Source organism: Echiichthys vipera (assembly GCF_963691815.1).
Source record: "Echiichthys vipera genome assembly, chromosome: 20".
Classification (NCBI taxonomy): domain Eukaryota; kingdom Metazoa; phylum Chordata; class Actinopteri; order Perciformes; family Trachinidae; genus Echiichthys; species Echiichthys vipera.
Genome location: NC_139845.1, coordinates 19,400,261 through 19,418,846, shown reverse-complemented (window position 1 = coordinate 19,418,846; position 18,586 = coordinate 19,400,261). Strand labels below are relative to the sequence as shown.

Below are 18,586 nucleotides of genomic sequence, written 5' to 3'. Positions count from 1 at the left end.
TTATGATTTGAAGCTATAAATAAAAAAAATTGAACAGCAGACTCATCATTGATCAATACAGAGGTTTTGAAACGTACATGTGGATAGCTGTTGGCATTGGGGCTTGCATATGACATCAATGGTACAGATCTGGTTTCGGTGTCAATATGAAAAAGATAATGTTTTGTCATATACTGTACCTCCGGGACAAGTGAATTATTGCAGAGGATCCGCTTTTCCACAACCGGAGTCTCAATGCAATGCTGCGTCAAAGCATGTTGTATTTTAAGTAAGGGTATGTTCACACAAAAGGCCTTTTGCTGTTGATCAGTGAAAAAAAGCCACTTGGAATGCAAAGTGGATGCAATTACAAATAAAATTAAACTATCCATCCAACAGTTGTAACGACATTTCACTCCTTGTGGCCAAAAAAATTGATACTTACTGTGGAAACAAAATATCGATTTATATTGCAGAAACAATAAAATCCTACAGCCCTAGTTTATAGTTCATTAAAACACTGAATTATTTTGCGGTTGCTGTAGCAAAAATGTCAGGCTGTAGTGTATTTTATTATTAAAGAGGACTGATGAGTGTTGAAAGAAGACTTGGTTGTAGAGAAAGAGAAATCTGAGTCTGAGCAATAAAGACTAAATCGTGAGCAGTCTGGATGCATCATGGGCCTAATTATGTTTGATGCAATGTGGCACTGCACTGGTTGTTGCATGTGTTGTAGTTGCATCAGATGGGAATGGTAACTATGTCGAAGACTACATTTTTTGAAAACATTTATGAATGAAAATGATGCTTATCTCTTTATCTCTATAAACCTTCCTAAGGTGTCTCCGGACTGAGGATGTCAGAACAAGGAGAGAAGGAGGAGACACCTGGCGTGCTTCCCAGAGCCTTTCATCTTGTGTTAGGAGCCATCCTCTCTACCAACAGCCTTTTTAGCAAACAGCAGGATATGCCAGCAACACAATATGCCCCATAGCCTAAGGGCGCACTCACACTGTCCGTTCGTACCGTGCCCTGTGCTTTAGGGTACTTGTCCGAACAGGCGCACATAAAATGACGTCAGAAACGCCGTAGGCCCTGTGCTGGTGCTCGTACACCTGCGCACACTCATGCTCGTACATGTGCAAACGTGCTTGACAAAAGCCCCTCTCCCAAACGGGCCATGAACGAACTACACTTTACCTGTCAAACGTGCTTGGGCACGGTACAGATGGACAGTGTGAGTGCAACCTTTGTCTCACACTAATCTGACATTGCAGTTCCTTATGATGTGTGATCAAGTGTTATCAGGTTAGGTCATTGCTAAAGCACGGGAAAAAGCATTCAAAAGAAACAATAAATACACAAATGTGACTTTCAAACCAATTTATGCATCAATAGTTTAATTATGTTGTTACTGAAATAGGCTCTGGAGAATGCGGGGTTAGAAATTAGCTGGCACCACTAACAGATATTGAGTGTTATTAAAAGTCACTCCCACTCGACGCAAGACTCAAAGAAGTAGGGAAGGGCTTTTGGCTCTTTTCTCATTCAATCCCATTGTGAGTCAGTGTCTGAGAAGGCCCGTGGGAGAGATGGCCAGCACTGTTATCACCCCAGTTATCTGAAATTATAATTGCCCTCCTGCTCGCTGCAAAAATGGGTACTGAGGATTATGATTAAGGTGAAATGAAAGGGCAAAATCACAATCCTAACAGCTGAGAAGTGGTATTTTATGTGTGGGTGTGCAAATGAGTGCATGCTGATAAAAATGTGTTTCTTCTATCAGAATAAAACATGTTTTTCTCTTTCTGTCAGGAGATAAATATCATATGTAGGCAGAAAGATAACTAAAATGATCATGTTTCATAATAATTCATATTCTACTAAAGCTGCATCCGTATGTCACACCTCTTTATTAAATTTAGAACTCTGGGTCACCAGACCAAGATCTTGTGACTGGCTGACACTTGATATATCACAAGTAAATACTGAACTTGCTTAATGAATTAAAAAAAGGATTTACAAACATTACCATCGCATCCAATTCTAGCTTGACCTTTTAGAGATGCCTGTGATGGTTTCTGATGCTGTTTGTATGAATGTGCTTGTCTGTGAATATAAATTTTATTGCATTTCCTCTCTGGTCGCATTTCTTATGAGGTACTAAGTGAGATTATTCTAGCCAAAGACAAAAGGGTTTCCTACCTTTGTTTCTACCTCTATTTGTGTCAGTATCATCATCATGTACTTTACTTACACTACAACAGAAGCCACAGACTTTGGTTGGAGAAAAATCCCAAACCAAGCCATTTACAGAAAACACAAAAAGAACTACAGGTTATAAAGTCCAATTATTTTCAAGTAGTTAGACTTCTGAGTGTATACCTTTTTTGTTTTAAAACTATGTTTGCCTCTAGTAGGGCACTTGCAACCACCAAACAGGAAGTGCAGAACAGAGAACAAGAACTGTGGACGGCTGTTGTCTGTTTTATCACCATTTCCGTTTCTATGAAAGAGGGTGTTAAAAAAAAAAAAACACACCTCTGGAGGAACTTTTATCATCTGCAGCCAAGATGACTGTAGCTGTCTTGTATTGGCACACGCACACACACATGCACGCACACAGGCACGCACACAGGCACGCACACCCACTGGCAGCAAAGTGCAGTGTCTGCCACAGTGAACCTGACAAGCCTGTGGGATGTTAGCAATATTAGCCCCCCTAAGCTAATCTTTAAGGTTCAGAGAGTGAACTCTCAGAGCAAACCCCCCATCACTCATGCCAGTATTGGAGAAAATAATTTGATGCAATGAGGCAAGAGGGGTGGATTTACTATTACTTTCTTCAACCAAAATGGAGCCTACAGAATAAAGTGTATACTTTGTGCCCAGCAGTAGACTTTCCTAATGTTACCTTGAGCTAATCAATAAGAATCTTTAAAAATGCAGCAGTAACAAGGACTTAAGTAACCTATCCATTAACGATACCATAACATTTGTTTTATGTAATCCTGGTTATTTCACAATTCTCATATTGGAATAGCAGGTTGTTGAATATATTCTTCATGTGGGATGACCTACATACGCCGGTGTGTTGACTCACCAATGTTTTCTCAGGCTCCTGCTGGGACTCAGAGGAGGACTCCATGGTTGTGTCAAACCAGAGTCAGGCCTGTCAGTGCTGCTCTGACGACTGCATATCTGCACAGAAGGAGAGGCAAAGTGTAATCGCAACAGCACAATATTGCAACATATGTATCATTTTCTTTCACTTTGTAATGTGTAGGTTCTAAGTGAATAATATGTTCAAAAGTCAGTCCTCTAAGTTTGTTTTTGAAGCAGTTATTTACTGGCTTGGAATAGCACCGCATTTTTCTAAGTGCCCTTTAACCCCTCGTGGGATGGCTGGTTTGCAAGATAGGACTTATTTGCAACATCATGCCTACTTATTACTTATTTTTAATTATATTTCAGAACAAAAAGGGCAGGCTGTACTGGCTGTTTTCCAATACAGAAGCACAACAGAGGCCTATTTCTGTCATTGTATAATAATACAGCAGAGACCTGCTCACCATCCACCCAAACAAAGGTGCGGTGGCTCCAAGCCTTTAATAAACAGCCTGCTTCTAGTGAAAGCAGGGGAGGATGGTAGATCAGCCTGCCTGTCAGCGCCTTCTCTCCAGAGAGTCATGAAAAATTATTCTTTCAATTTATCTTTTTCTGTCTGCCCCCTTCTGTTTTCCCTGCAGAATGTGTTGAAACATCCTTTATCTATCCAGGGAAGCTGCAGCTTACTTTATAAATCCATAGGAATTTGAACCTACTACTCCTTGTAGCCCATATCTAGGGTGAGATGTACAGTTAATATCCTCTAACTTACATAACTTGCTGCTCATACTCTGTAAAAACACTCAGATGTGAAAACGCTAGACTCAAATGAAAGAAACCCTTTTTTTTATAAAACACTGACAAAACAAAGCAGTGGAGTGCCATGTGTATGGGGAACATAAGAAAAAAACACAAAGATATTCAATACGTCTTTGAACACACACAGAAAAACACTTCTATTACTAAGTACCTTCAAGGATTAAATCCATTCCATATCCGACAGCCACTCCACTACATCCTAAATTTTAATGCCTAGCCCCACTTATAAGGTTTCCAATCCAATCAGTAAATCCAGAACACTAACTTTAACCTCTAACGCTAAGCTCGGACCTAAAAATGACCCAGCCTGACACAAAATGAGCATCAGCCACAAGAATTTTCAAAAAAAAAATAGGAAAAGAGAAATCAGGTGCTCTTCCAGGATGGGGCCAACGGTAAGATAAACAAAAAACAATGGTTGTCCAGTTTAGTACGTCTGGTGGAAGTAGAAGGTGTACAATGGCTGTCAGGAAACAGCCGAGACATCAACTTTGGGCTTTTAGGAAACTGTGATGGACATTTTAAAAACCAAAACCCATATATCCAAATAACGGATATATGGAATAAAATAATCAATTTTCCCGCTGCCTGACAAACAGTCGACTACTCATTTAATTCCGGCTACTTTGTTATATTCATTTTTAATTCTAATAAAATCAGATACAATATGCAATTCATTATGCATGTACATTATACGACCACTAGTCTCTGCTTCAGCAGCTTTTCTCAATCCTTCAGGAGGATTGAGAAACATGCCTATCCGTCCCACCTCGACATGCTCTATACTGTGTGAAAATGGAAAAATTGATTTGAGAAATAACTAGAATTACAATGGTGAAGTAATAAATATCCTACTACAAATAGCTTAATCTATTCTTTCAAATATTTTCAAAGCACAAATACAGCTTCACACTGTAATTTTACGCATTAAAAGATTTTTAGATTAATATTAATGTTTCTAGTAAAACTATTCAAAAACATCATTATGGCATATCTTGATAAACATTAGTGAAGTTGTCAATAAATTAATATAAAGTAATAAATAAGGTGTAATGACTGTTCACTCCATTAGGTCTGATTACACCAGCTCATCTTTCTGAGATTCATGGCTTGTTTGTATTTCTTTTAACCAATCACATTTGTCTTGGGCGGTGCAAGGCCAACCCTACCCTTGCAAAAAAAAGATAGCAGAGATGACGTAAATGACCTGATATCCTGTGTGTGAGAGGTTGCCACACTGTACATCCAAAGAGCCAGAATGACAAAAGGATAAAAACAAGAAGATACAAGAAGACACACACACAATCCCTAATGTAACCAGAGACAACTAGTAAAAGACATTTTTCATGATCCCACTGTGATCAAGAGGGTAGCCCTAAAACCAAGAATGAATACTGTACGCATCTATCCATTAACATTTACTAACCCTCTTTATTGATCAGTGGTCACGTACAATTGTTAGTACTATGCAGTGAAATTTGAAGCTGAAAAGCACCCAGGGAGCAATTAGGGGTTCGGTGTCTAGCTGAAAAAAACATGGAGACAGGAGGACCGTGTGCACAACAGCATACGTCCTGCCCTACAGTTGCCCCACACATTCACACAATAAAATACAGGCCTAACCCCACTGTTCACAACTGTAAGGCCACTGATACTAACACTACACTAAATCCCCAACAGGAGATTATTTCGGGTGGTGCAGCTGCCTGCAAACGTGTGGTGGTCCTAAAAAATGCTTTAAAGATTATAAGAGGCAGCCACTTATACTGATTGCTGTTTTGGATCGATGTTTTTAATGGCGTGAACTAGGGCTGTGGGATATGAAGATATTATTGTATGACAATAGAGAAACGTCTGTCGTTCCATATTTTTGCTCTATCGTTTATCTGCCGGTGTCATAAATCATGCGCAGGCTGTATATACAGGCTGAGGGGAGTGTGAAGATGAAGTGAGCCGATGTCACTGCGAGCGTTATTAGTGTGGCCATAGACTGTGTTTCTCTCTTCATTAAATGGCCAAAAAACAAGTGTGACACACACAGACCATTCTACACACACGACACATACGATCCGTGTGTGAGCCCGACACAGGCTGCAGTGTTTCGGTGTTATTAATAAATGATCGGCTGATTACAGCTGTGCCATCAGTCCCACAGTCTGACACAGCACCGTTAAAGTTCTAAATATACCGTCAGCTAGTGTCAAAGAAAGATACAAACAAAACACATTTATGTTGTGACCACAAATGCTTTTAATAAGATTTGCGTATCAGAAATCACATCACTCAGTAAGCGGCTGCATGACCACGGACAGCACTGGATTTACGTGCACCTGGACTCAGACACCCGCAGCTGTCCTGTGTCAGGCGCCCACAGCCCAGAAAAAAAGGGTTAATCACGTTCACAGTTCAATTAAAAATAATAAATTGTTCAAGAATGTACCGGGCAGTTCCCCTTTATTGATCGCCTACATTAAGCAAAAATGAAATGAACTATATTGTGATATGAGAATCTGGTCATGTTGCCCAAGTCCTAGTATGAACCTTGTGGTCCAAACTTAGTCATTTACACAGGCCAATTGAGAAACACAGAGCTATGTCTTGAAGGTTCACAACACAGATGCAAGGATTGTATTCAGAAAAAAGTCCTCTTCTTTATTGTAATGTGTTGTAAACTGTAAAATTGGCTCAATTAGGAATTAAGCTGTAGAAACTCAAACACTGCAAACTGCATAAATGAAATGCATTGATAAAGAAGCTGACTTAAAGGTGACACAGCTCTCTGGGTAAGAGTCAAAATAGCTTTTAAGGCCTCAAGCAGAACATTTAGAGGGCAATTTATGAAATAAAGCTGTAGTGAAAATAGGACTATGTTAAAGTAGCTGTTCTCAAATTACTGAGATACTGTGATTACCTGTGGCCTGTTGTCCAACAGTAATTTTCATCAGTACAGAAACACAGTGTGCTGTATATACAGTAGTTATGTTGATGAAATGAAGCTTAGGTGCAAAGAATCTGATGATGACTTTGAGTAATCAAGGTGCTCGAGTTTCTCAAGAAATTGTTTCAGCATCAAGTCTGCCCTCAGTCAAAAATGAGAGGACAAAGAAGTCGTACTGCCCCAAACAGATGGAGCGGCCCCGCGACCCGAACTGAGGGCGCACTCACACTGTGCGCCCGTACCGTGACCTGTGCCCCATGCTTTAGGGTACTTGTCCCCCCCTCCCTCTCCCCCCGCGGGCCAGGCCCATTTGTACTCACACTAACTAGGCGTCGGCTGAATGCTTCTTGCCTGCCTATACGTCATCACGCCGTAACACATCAGGCGCACATAAAATGACGTCAGAACCGTCGTAGGCCTCGTGCTAATGGTTGTACACGTGCGCACGCTCGTGCATGTACAAACATGCTTTACAACAGCCCACCTCTCCCAAACGGCCGTGGCCGGCAAGCGTGCCGCAGCTAGGCGTGGTACGGTTGCACTTACACTGGTCAAATGAACTAGACTTTAGCCGTGAAACCTGTTTGGGCACAGTACGGATGGACAGTGTGAGTGCACCCTGAGATTCAAAGTTAGACTGTTTCAATGGACAGGTTGCTGCAGAGTCTAGCCCCATCCCAGCAGGGGATAACCTGCTCAGCGGAATGCAAAGAGACCAACAGCCTGGCAGAGAGAAGACCATGCAATGCAGAGTCAGGTGTGATGAGGACGATGCGGTGTGCTAGCTCCATGGTTAAGTAGGATGAAAGGGTTACGGGTCTAATGATAAACCACGGTAAAATCCCTGACGGTTAGTATTATGGTTTCAGTTTTTCCATGTTTTGACTCAGTAGATGTTGTCCAGCATTAAGTAAAGTTGGACACAGTCTCCCGGATGCAGGAGCAGCAACATGTTTTTGTTTTGTCCATCTTTAAAAACATGGCAGAAGGCAGTGACAACTCTCTCTAAAGAGTCTAATTCTGAAGTGTTGTCGTATTTTGTGTAAGAGTGCTGGGGACAACTGTAAGCATTCTGGCGTCATCCAGCTTGTTGGTGACGGAACCAGCATTGGCAAGAAGGACGCCGGCTACAGCAGATTTATGCTCGACTGCCCGTTGCCTTGCCTGGATCCCAGCTCACTTGCATTCCTACAGCTTCCCTCGCTTCTGCTTCCTCTTGCATCGCCGCCTGTGTGTCTCACCGTGCGAGTAATCTCCACTGGGATGGAGTTAGACTCTCAGGAGACTTGACCATTGCAACAGTTTTCTAAATACAGAATATCAGTTACATGTTTCAGGACATTGCAAGGTTTATTGCGCATCGGTAACGGTGAAATGCAGCGCCCCATTTCAATGGAGCATATGGCCAGGTACTACACACTGCACCTTTAAAAATACATCATTGGTTTGTCCGTTTGCCTTTATCTACTACACTGAGACCAGTGATTTGATCACAAGTCAGGAAAATCTCATCCAGACCGATCAGAGCTTCGAAACAGCACCATGGATGCCTTATGGGCACATGGAAATGATCTTTCAAGTTCGAATCCTGAGAGCCACAGACTCGTGATGAAAGAAAATGCGGTGTAGGGATTCAGATGTTTCTAGAAGATAGGGGCAGACTGAGGGGCCGTCCACATAAAAATGGGTATATTTGAAACCGTGTGTTTCTGTGCACGGTTAGGCCTTTCATCCACACGTAACCGCAGTTGTGGGCTCCTGAAACCTGAGTTTTTTGTAATCGGAGTGCAGGGTGAACTTTTTGGAAAAGTCCAGTTTTAGCAGTCATGTGTGGACAAGAAAACTGAGGAAAACCACATTTCTTTTCAGCATTGTTGGACGTCACACTGTGCGGTGGTAAACAGTAAGTTGTATCCATGGAGACGTGTGGCACACTCTAGATGTGACCGGCTGATGGAGGCGGATTTTGCGGTTTCTGCGGTTTCATGTGGACAGAGATATTTTTTATCACACCGGTGGTGTGGACAGGAATTTTTTTTAACCGGGAGCCATAAAAGTTTTGTTTTCAGTAATACCTTTGTTCGTGTGGACTAGGCCTGAGGTTGTATTATACCGCAAAACAGCACTGGGAAAGCAAGATTCTGTGCATCCAACACTTGAGAAAAGGTTGTACTCAATTTTGTTGAGGTTCAAATCATTTAGGTGTTTCTAGGAAATTCTATTCTACACGTGTATGTGGTATATTTGAAGTTGTGTTCGCAGTAGCATTTAGGAAACAGGAAACCAACAATATTAGTACATGAGTTTCCTTAAAACGATGCCAAGAAGGTAGTAGCAGGAAGGTGGCAGGAAGGAAGCAGCTTTAGAAGACTTTTGAGAGACAAATAGTGCCTAATATCAGACAGAACACAGGAGGACATCCTGACAAAAGAAGGTCACCAAATCCCCCCACCAGTCATTCTGCTAATGTAACGCTCCAGTGCTCCAACAGCCTCTTGGCCCCAGCCAGCACACACACTTATCAGGCCTCAATTCTCAAGGACCTGTCACTCTGAGACAAATGCTTTCTACCATTTCTTAAAACAAGCTTCAGCAATCAGTCCATGACTCAGCTTGCAACGGCCACACAGCAGAGTGGTTAAAACAACACCGAAACCAAGGTTTTTTTTCTGTCAACTATTACTGCTACTTTATTGTTTCTGAAGTTATAGCAATGGCAACTGAATTTCCCTCTGGGGTACATAAAGTGTCCCTTCTCATCTCTGGGTCTAGAATTACCTCCGTGCCACTGACTTACATCTTTGGCATCGAGTGTACAGTCTTATCCAGAGAAACTCTCTCAGTGCAACATGAGCTTGAGGCTCTGCTGCGGTTATACACATTAGATCTAAAGTCGCCCTTTATTTGCAGCTGCCCTTATGGGGACATGCATGGCAAGGATCTCTACATCTTTGTTTTTGAGTGAAATGTCTCAACAGCTATTGGATGGATTGACATTTAATTTTAGTACAGACATGTATGCTCACCACAGGATGAATTCTCATCACTTTGGGGACATCTTAACTTAACATTTAGAGAATGTTAGCATGACAACATTAGTACAGAGAGCTGAGCTTTTTCCTTTTATTTCTGCCTATAGTTATTGATTATTGATTTAATTGATTATTATGTTCATACCAAACTGATTTGGGGCATGTTGGAGACTGCTTCACTTTAACAATGGACAGCTAGTGACAGACAATCCATTGTTTTCCCACACTTTACTGACAACAACAACTATGAATCTATGAATCATTGCCAAAGGGCCAACAAATGCACAGGGAATCCTGAACTTGTGGCTTGGCAGTGGTCCTAAAACAAAGCTGGGAACACTAGCTGAGGGGTTTCTCCACAGAGCCAAAAGATGGCAGGGAACCTTTTGAAACAATGCATGTTTCTAGTTGTCAGATGATTTTCTAGTCTATACTCTCAAGAGCAGGAACAGAGGTTGTGTGAATAAGCATCTTCGGAAACAAAATAGGCCAACACATCTTAAAAATGATTGCAGTCTTGCTGACCATGAGGCAGAGCCAGTGACACAAGACACTTGTACTGATGGTCACCAAACCATTCTTTGCGCTTCATATTTTGAGGGACAAAGGCTACGGTGGTTTAGTGGATGCTGTCTTAGGCTAACTAATGGTCGCACCTGGTTATAGTAGTTGCTTCTTTGAATACTATTTTAGAATATATATATATATATATATATATATATATATATATATATATACATAAACCTTAGGAATAGTAGTTGATTGCCTTGCAGTGCAACTACAGTCCAGTTACACTTCTAATTATGGTACTATAACCACTATATACTATTCTTTATTGCAAAATATGATGCCTTTTTCTTTTAAATCAGGATGTTTAACAAAAGGCATACATTACAGAAAATCTTCGGTTTGAAAATAATGAGAACAAGAAAATGATTTTTCAATTACTGTCACTATTGATGTGAATGTGCAGCAGTGACTTTGATTGTTTTTTAGATTAACAGTAGAGCTCAGCTCAAGGGCAGGCAAGGACAGCAATCATTTCAGGACCCTAAGCTGATTGTAGTGATGTTGCTGTCCACTCTGAAAAGGAGAGGCAGCTGTCTGACAGCCAGAGAGGCAGATCTATAGAGGCCCATCACTGCTGTCACTGCTGAGTGTTTGGGAAATTATTACCATTGGATAAGTGAGACGTACAGTGCACCACGATGCTAGATGAGTGATGCAATGCCCCATGTCGGTCCCGGATATTTCCTAACTTCAGTGATCAAATTTAAACCACAGCACAGGCAATTGTCATTGTCAAAAAAAGGAGAGATTAAGCAAATCTAATCATTCTGATCAAGTTGTCTACTGCCTCCAGTCGTGTAGTGTAGTCTATGGGCCTCAAATATATCTTGTATCGGGGTGTCATAAATTTCAATTCTAAATGGAAAATCGATAGAAATAAGCTTTGAATTTCAATTACTTAGATCCAAAGCAAGACATGGGAATCAATGGTGGCCTAAGTGAAAAAGCACTGAGGTGCCCTTGAGCAAGGCCCATAACCCCCAAACCTGCTCATTGGCCAGCAGAGCAGACTGCGGTTGTACTGGGAAGGTGTGAATGTGATCAGGGCGTTCCTGAAAAAGAAAGCATTAATCTCAGTGTTCTCCCCCTGAATAAATAAAGCTTAAAATATATATATTTTTAGTGTGGCACATCCCAAAACAAATATGGCAGTTATATCACACTTGGTATACCATGTAGCCTATCTTTTTAAAGAAGAATTTGATAATGTGACTTACAGACTGACTGAATCTAACAATGCAGTCAGTGCTGAAAGAAAACTGGGACCTTAAAGTTTGGAGAATTATGACAACTCTAATTATGAGTTTGTGATGCTGTATACCGTACAGTTCTTGCTGAAATCCTCTATTTGACTGAATGTTGCCCACCACCAAACTACCACTAAATATCACTATTGTTTGCTAATACATTGCTGACTGTCTGTTTCTCTGACACCTGTGCTGGCTCCACAGATGCCACATCCTTCAGCCTCAGGCTAGGTTCTATCAAGTCTGATCAAGATGACTGGGGTGTGTTGGGGCAGGAACGTGACCAACTATGGGAAGGAAGGGCAGGACCAACCACATAGATAGCACCCTGCCTCGAGGTGAATGGCTGCTTACTACAGCTTAACAGGAGTCTTCAGTCTTCAGTTGGGCACAACTTTGCTTTGAGCTAAATGTTACATGTTCACGGGGGCTCCTTCAAACTCATGACTCTATTACTCACTAGACTATCTGTAGATCATATTTCATATCTCACTGGTACCTGAAGCAACATCTCCTCACCAAAACCTTGCATTAATGCCGGGCTGTTTCCAGTCTGAATGCCTAAGGAGAAAAGTGCAGCTTCAGCGAGGATCCCTGTAGAAATGAAGAATTGAAGCTAATTATCAATATGGAAAACAAGATGTCCTGGACCTCTTTGCTTTGACCATCGGGTTTTAAACAAAGTAGACCCTGACTCTTCCGGCATTTGTCGAAAGTGAAATTGGCCAAAGAAATGTTAACAACTTTCAAACCATTTCCACTCCTTATCGAATTCAGGGATCTTTGACTCATAAAACACACAGACGTGGGAGCTCGGCCTTAACACAGAGGAGCTGAAGACTGACTCCCGACATTCTTGTGAAGCACCTTATCTGATTGAGATTCTGCATGAGCTGGATAAAACACCATCCAGAAGAAAAGTTACTTTTTATCACTCAAGAGGAAAAAGTAAAAATGACTGTTCAAAGTCAAAACTGTTAAAATGTGGAATATATTATCGTAGAAATAGTTTTTTAACACATTTTCAAAAATATATTCAGGGAGCACTCACACTGTCCATCCGTACCGTGCCCAAACAGGTTTCACGGCTAAGTCTAGTTCGTTTGACCAGTGTGAGTTCAATTGTACCGCGCCTAGCTGCAGCCCGCTTGCCAGCCACGGACCGTTTGGGAGAGGTGGGCTTTTGTAAGGCATGTTTGCACATGTATGAGTGTACGTACGTGTATGAGCACAAGCATGAGCACGAGGCCTACTGCGGTTCTGACGTCATTTTATGTGCGCCTGTTGAGACATAGAAAAAAGAAGGACGGACCATTCGCGGACATTTAAAACAATGGCGGCGAAAGGTTCACGTTGGTGTGATCCGGAGGTGATGGTGGAGTGTTTACTGCAGATTTGGTCAGATGAAAAATTTTCAAAAACAGTCGGACAAGTGGCACAAAAACTCTGAGGTCTACGGAAAGATTTGTAAACAAAGCGACGCATTGTGATGATGTCATCAATGCGTGTGACGTGTTACATCGTGATGACGTATAGGCAGCAAGAAGCATTCCGCCGAGGCCCAGGTAGTGTAAATACAAATGGGCCTGGCCCGCGGGGGGAGAGGGAGGACAGGACAAGTACCCTAAAGCACGGGGCTCTGTGCCCCAGCCCCGATTGTACTCACACTACCTGGGCCTCGGCCAATACTTCTTGCTGTCCATACGCCTTCAAGCCGTAACACGTCACACGCATTGATCGCGTGTGTGTGGCTTTGTTTACAAATCTTTCCACAGACCTCAGAGTTTTTGTACGTCTTGTCGACTGTTTTTGAATATTTTCATCTGACCAAATCTGCAGTAAACACTCCACCTCCGCACCACACCAACATGAACCTTTCACCACCATTGTTGTTGTTGTTAAATATCCGCGCATGGTCCGTCCTTCTATTTACATGTCCGAACAGGCGGACATAACGCTACTGCCGTAGGACTGGTGCTCGTGCGCGTACACGTGCGCACGCTCGTGCTCGTACATGTGCAAACGGCTCCGCTAAAGCCCACCTATTTCAAGCGGGCCGTGGAGGGCCAGCTGGCCCCAGTTGAGCGCGGAGCGGGTGCGCTCACACTACTTAAAGGTACTAGACTTTAGCTGAAAAACCGGTTTTGGCCGCGGCCAAAAGGATAGTGTGATCACGCCCTTAGTTACTCTCACTGGACGGCACGGTGGTGTGGGGGTTAGCACTGTTGCCTCACAGCAAGAGGCTTCCCCCTACCGGCTGGGGCCCTTCTGTGTGGAGTTTGCATGTTCTCCCTGTGTCTGGGTGGGTTGTCTGCAGGTTCTCTGGCTTCCTCCCACAGTCCAAAGACAGGCACGTGTTAGGTTCATTCCCCAGAGGTTATTAACTTAGAGAAAAGTTCATATTATACTGTATGTGACTGTGCTTATGGTTTAATGCATAATATTTTTGATCTCTGAAGGCTTGATTTTTCAAGCCCATCTGATGGTGTTATTGTTTGTTTAATAAGAAATGAGTATTGTTAAAACCCGAAAGGTATCGAGTTTTGGTTTTAAACACAAATACTTTTTCAGTAACATCGTTAAACCAATAAAACTTCCCTTGTACAGAACAAAAGAAAAGGGTGTTTCTCCCAACCTGGAGCGGGAAACTGAACACCCGCCTCTGTTACAGTGCAAATATAGTAGTGACCCAAGTCTCACTCCCTCTTAGTTCTCTTATCTCTTGTAAAGTCTTGTCTACTTTTGTCCTTTATCCGTAACCTATCTTTGTCCTTCGCTCCGTTATTACTAGTGTCCTCATCTTTCTAACTTTTACACGTAAAGTTCTCTAGTTTCCTTTATGCTCGCGTTTTAAGTGTATTTTATAGGAATTTCAGTTATGTTTTGTTAAACCAGTATTTTTCTTACACAGTCAAGCCTCGTTTTGAGGTTTAGTTCTCGTGTTTTTGATCAAAGCTTGTTGTATCTCGGCAGGTAGAAATAAGCTCAGTCGTCTTGTGAAGTAACGATTATTAAAGTTTAAATCAAATCCAACATTTGCCAGGAGTTTGTAAACAGAAACCAGCTGAGCCTCATTTACGCCTCACTCCAATAGCTGTCACTGCTGCAGACCTCAACTGCGTCGACATCAAAGGAAAGACTTTCATATGGCTAAATGTGTGAAGACTTTGGTTATCAAAATAACCATTAACCCTTGAAGCTGAACACCTCTTGAGACTGCTGAGTATAAGCCCTGTTGGACAGCCGTTCCACTGTTTGGGCCTCTGACGAATCTTCTACGACTCGGTTCTGCTGCTCAACTTTTGCTGAGGAATACCGGACCTCCGTGTACAACTGCTTTAGAGCCACACGAGCCTCACCGAGGCTGTTGATGTTGTATATTTATTCATAGGTCTATAGCCTGAACTCATTAGTCAATAAAATTACAAAACCCAAAGTCGCTGCCTTTGATTCATTCATTCTTTGCAAAGGTTGTGGTCACTGTTTTATCAGAAGGAGTGATCTTCAGTTTATGAGAAGTAAGTTAATTAATTCAAAATGTAATATTTTATATCAAGGATTAGTCTTTCTAACCTCTTACAGGTAGTAAGTTCTCACCAAAGCTTATTCTATTCTATAGCCTGATAAAATAGGCTTAGTGCCCCTTTACGGGAAGTCTGAAGAAATCATAAGTGAATCAAAATGAATTCATAATTAATAAATGAAATCAAGGAGTGCATGTTTCCCTACAGTACTTAAGTCACAGCACAATCCCCTCTTTGCCACTTTGAGCTCATTCCCACACATACATTCAGATAGCTCTGATATGTACTATCAGTGATTTTGCAAAGATAAAACAGCCCAAGCAGGCTAGATGTAATTTCCTGCAGACGTATCAAACATGAGGGTATACAAGAAATGTCAGCTTCTCATGGAACGAGGTGCTGATGGACGAACTATGTTTTCAAAAATTCTCTCCATGGAAATGAAAACAACAGCACAAAGAGAAGGCTGAGAGGGGTCGAGTCCCTTGGTCCAATGTAATCTTCTGCCTGTCCCAGTTTGGGGGGCGGGGGGACACGACATCTTTAAGCGGAATTAATCCATGGAGGTCAGGGAGTGAGGAATATTAATCAACCATGCAGAGGAAGAGGATTGCCTTGCTAGACAACAGAGAATCCAGAACAGTTTCACCAGAATAAGAATCACTTTTCATTACTTTCAATGTAAGGAGACAATTACAGATCATTCTGTGGTTTAGAAGAATAATGGAGACTTACAGATCTTGCAGCATTGTACAATTAAATATCATCTGTCAGTTTTCATAAATACAAGATGCCTTTACATAATGTCTGCCCCCTCACATGAAATTATCTGGGAGTCCTGAAAGTTCTTTTCTGGAGATAATGTATACTAATATCCCTACTATACCCATCTACTAAAGCAGATATCATTCAAAGGCAGTTTCCATAATTCAGGTTGATTCACTTAGAAGCCTTGCATTGGCTTGGGTTATCCCAAATATGACCAGAAATAACTCATGGAAATGTGACAAATGCTTTTGGGTTATGTCCCTCTCTATCAAAGTACTGTTGGCCCCACCCTCCCCCTTGAGAGAGACATAGGTGTTCTCCAATTCCTGACTTGCCTTTTATCTGGACTTTACTGTACTGACTAATGACACAATGTGAAGCAACGTCATCATCAAGCCCCGACCACAGCAACTTCCTGGTTGTTCCAAAAACTGCAGTTCTCCGAGTGTCCACTAGGAGCAGTTTGCACAATAGAGCAGTTTCTCATGGTCCCCCATGTTAAACAGGCCGTTTTCACAGCATAATTAAACCCCTTTAAGGCCTGGTACAAAAAAAACATTCTAGTCTGCATGTTTAGGTCATATCTCCATGACAACACTTAGAAGGGTGAATTTTTTGTATAGTATAGTTTGTACTGTACAGTTTTTATTTTATTGGAGGTTAAAGTTTATGAATAATTAGGGGCGCAGCCTCTTGAGTGACAGCTAGCCGCTGGCGCTCACCTCTCCTCGGAGGCTAGTTGTCAGGATTAGCATGCTAACTCCGTCATCTCAACCTGGACTGCGGTCATTCATGTGGTGGGTAGTAAGTATTTTCAGCAGCAGGACGGTGTATGTAATACAATAAAATACAGTGTTTTTGCTTAGGATGATAAAGGAACATATGACCCAGCACAACAGTGTGGCTCATTAATGTGCTTTTAATATTTGTTGGACATTAATGGAGCTTTATGGCATAAACAAAATTTACAATTTTCTATTTCACCTTTGTGCAGCTCATCCTCAATAATAGCTGATGCCACACTTACAGTCATACTTTGATCATCAGCTGATTCAACGTCACATCGTCCTATGTGCCACATGCAGTCCATTAAAGCCGGTTTCGACACCCTTAACACTAATATAACATGTGGCACATCAGCACAGCCAAATGGAGCACTGCTATACCGAGACAAAACTGATATCATGTACATAAACTGGATTCAGAGTTATATAATGAGTGTTATGATTGATGTGTCATGTTAAAACAGTGTTCCTGTGGTGCTTTAGTATATCTGACAGCAAAAATTCCCACATGACAGATAATCCCTTTTCCTTCTACAGGGTTCGCACACATTTTGACTTTTCAAGGACCCATAATAAAATTTCCATGACCATTCATACCAACCTGTTTAGTATACTTTACTCATAATTTCCATTAATGCATGAAAATTGAGTTGTTAAGCTCCTATTCATATGTCCTTTATTAGTTTATTTTTAAAAGCTATACAAGCACTAACGTTAGTCCAGCACTAGCTTTCAAGCATGAGGGGAAGTAGAACAGGTTGCACTACTAGTGTCAATCAATTCTAAATTGAAAATAGAGTTTTAACTTTGATCGTCAGAAAGAACATTTGGATAGGACAATGAGGTACATTCCCAAAAAATATGGAAGTTATGTCGGCCGGCGCAAAGCGTTTTTGCCGTGAATCATGTACAGGGGCCTTAAGGAAATTGGGGACCCATTTAGAAAGTTTATGTTTAAATCTTTGAATAGGTATATTGCAGTCAGTGCTGAAAAATCTACTATACTAATTCAAATGTGGAGTTGAAAAATCATGACAGCCTGACTAGGAAGTTGGAAGTTCCCGATTTCCGATTACAAGTAAACGCAGTATATGCGTTTGTGACAATCTGGGCTGGCAGACCACCCACTGTCAGCAGCGTCAGCAACATGGCAGCTTCTTTAAATTCAGCCCGGGAATGTTGCCACAGACACGGATATTGGAATACAGAAAAAAATCCAGGAAGAAGTGCTTTTATTAGTGGGTCATATACTCGCCATTGTTTTAACTGACTCTTTGACAGATAGGAACTTAAAAGTAGGGCTGGGACTTTAACGCATTAATTACGATTAATTAATTACAGAAAAAATAAAACGGCAAAAAAATAACGCAGTTAATCGCAATTTATTTTTGCACTCAGTGCGAAACGTTGCTCATTGCACGAGTTCCCGTCTGGCCCGTAATACTGACGCACAGGACGCAACATTAGAGAAATGAAACAGATGAGAAGCGAGGTGAGCTGTTGCTGGGTTCAGGGGGCGACATTTTAGTTCTAAGAAACAACCAAATGGAAACATGGATAAGAGCACAGCTGTGTAAAAATTGTGCAAGAAAGAATTCATCATCGGAGCTCTTCAGCCTCCGCTCCACCCCAATGCCGAACATGCTGCAGCTAACGTTAGCACAGACAACGCTGAACATGCTGCAGCTAACGTTAGCACAGACAACGCTCCTAGGAGAGACTGTCATTAGTTGATGGGTCATTTTTGTTTCTGTGTTTTTGAAAACATGGAGAATAAGCACTCTATGTTAAACTGTTTATTTTATGCCAAGGATAT

General features: G+C 41.6%; 1 protein-coding gene across 4 annotated transcripts in view; it reads right to left on the bottom strand.

Annotated features, from left to right (window-relative positions):
* Window positions 1-18,586, bottom strand: part of osbpl8 (oxysterol binding protein-like 8) — a gene marked incomplete at its 5' end in the record, with an annotated part of 98,424 nt that overhangs the window by 65,572 nt on the left and 14,266 nt on the right. For all 4 annotated transcript variants that reach the window (XM_083935545.1, XM_083935547.1, XM_083935550.1 and 1 more), the window contains one exon: window positions 3,083-3,180. In XM_083935545.1, coding sequence (XP_083791671.1) covers window positions 3,083-3,127 — 45 coding nt within the window. The remainder of the gene's footprint in view (window positions 1-3,082; window positions 3,181-18,586) is intronic.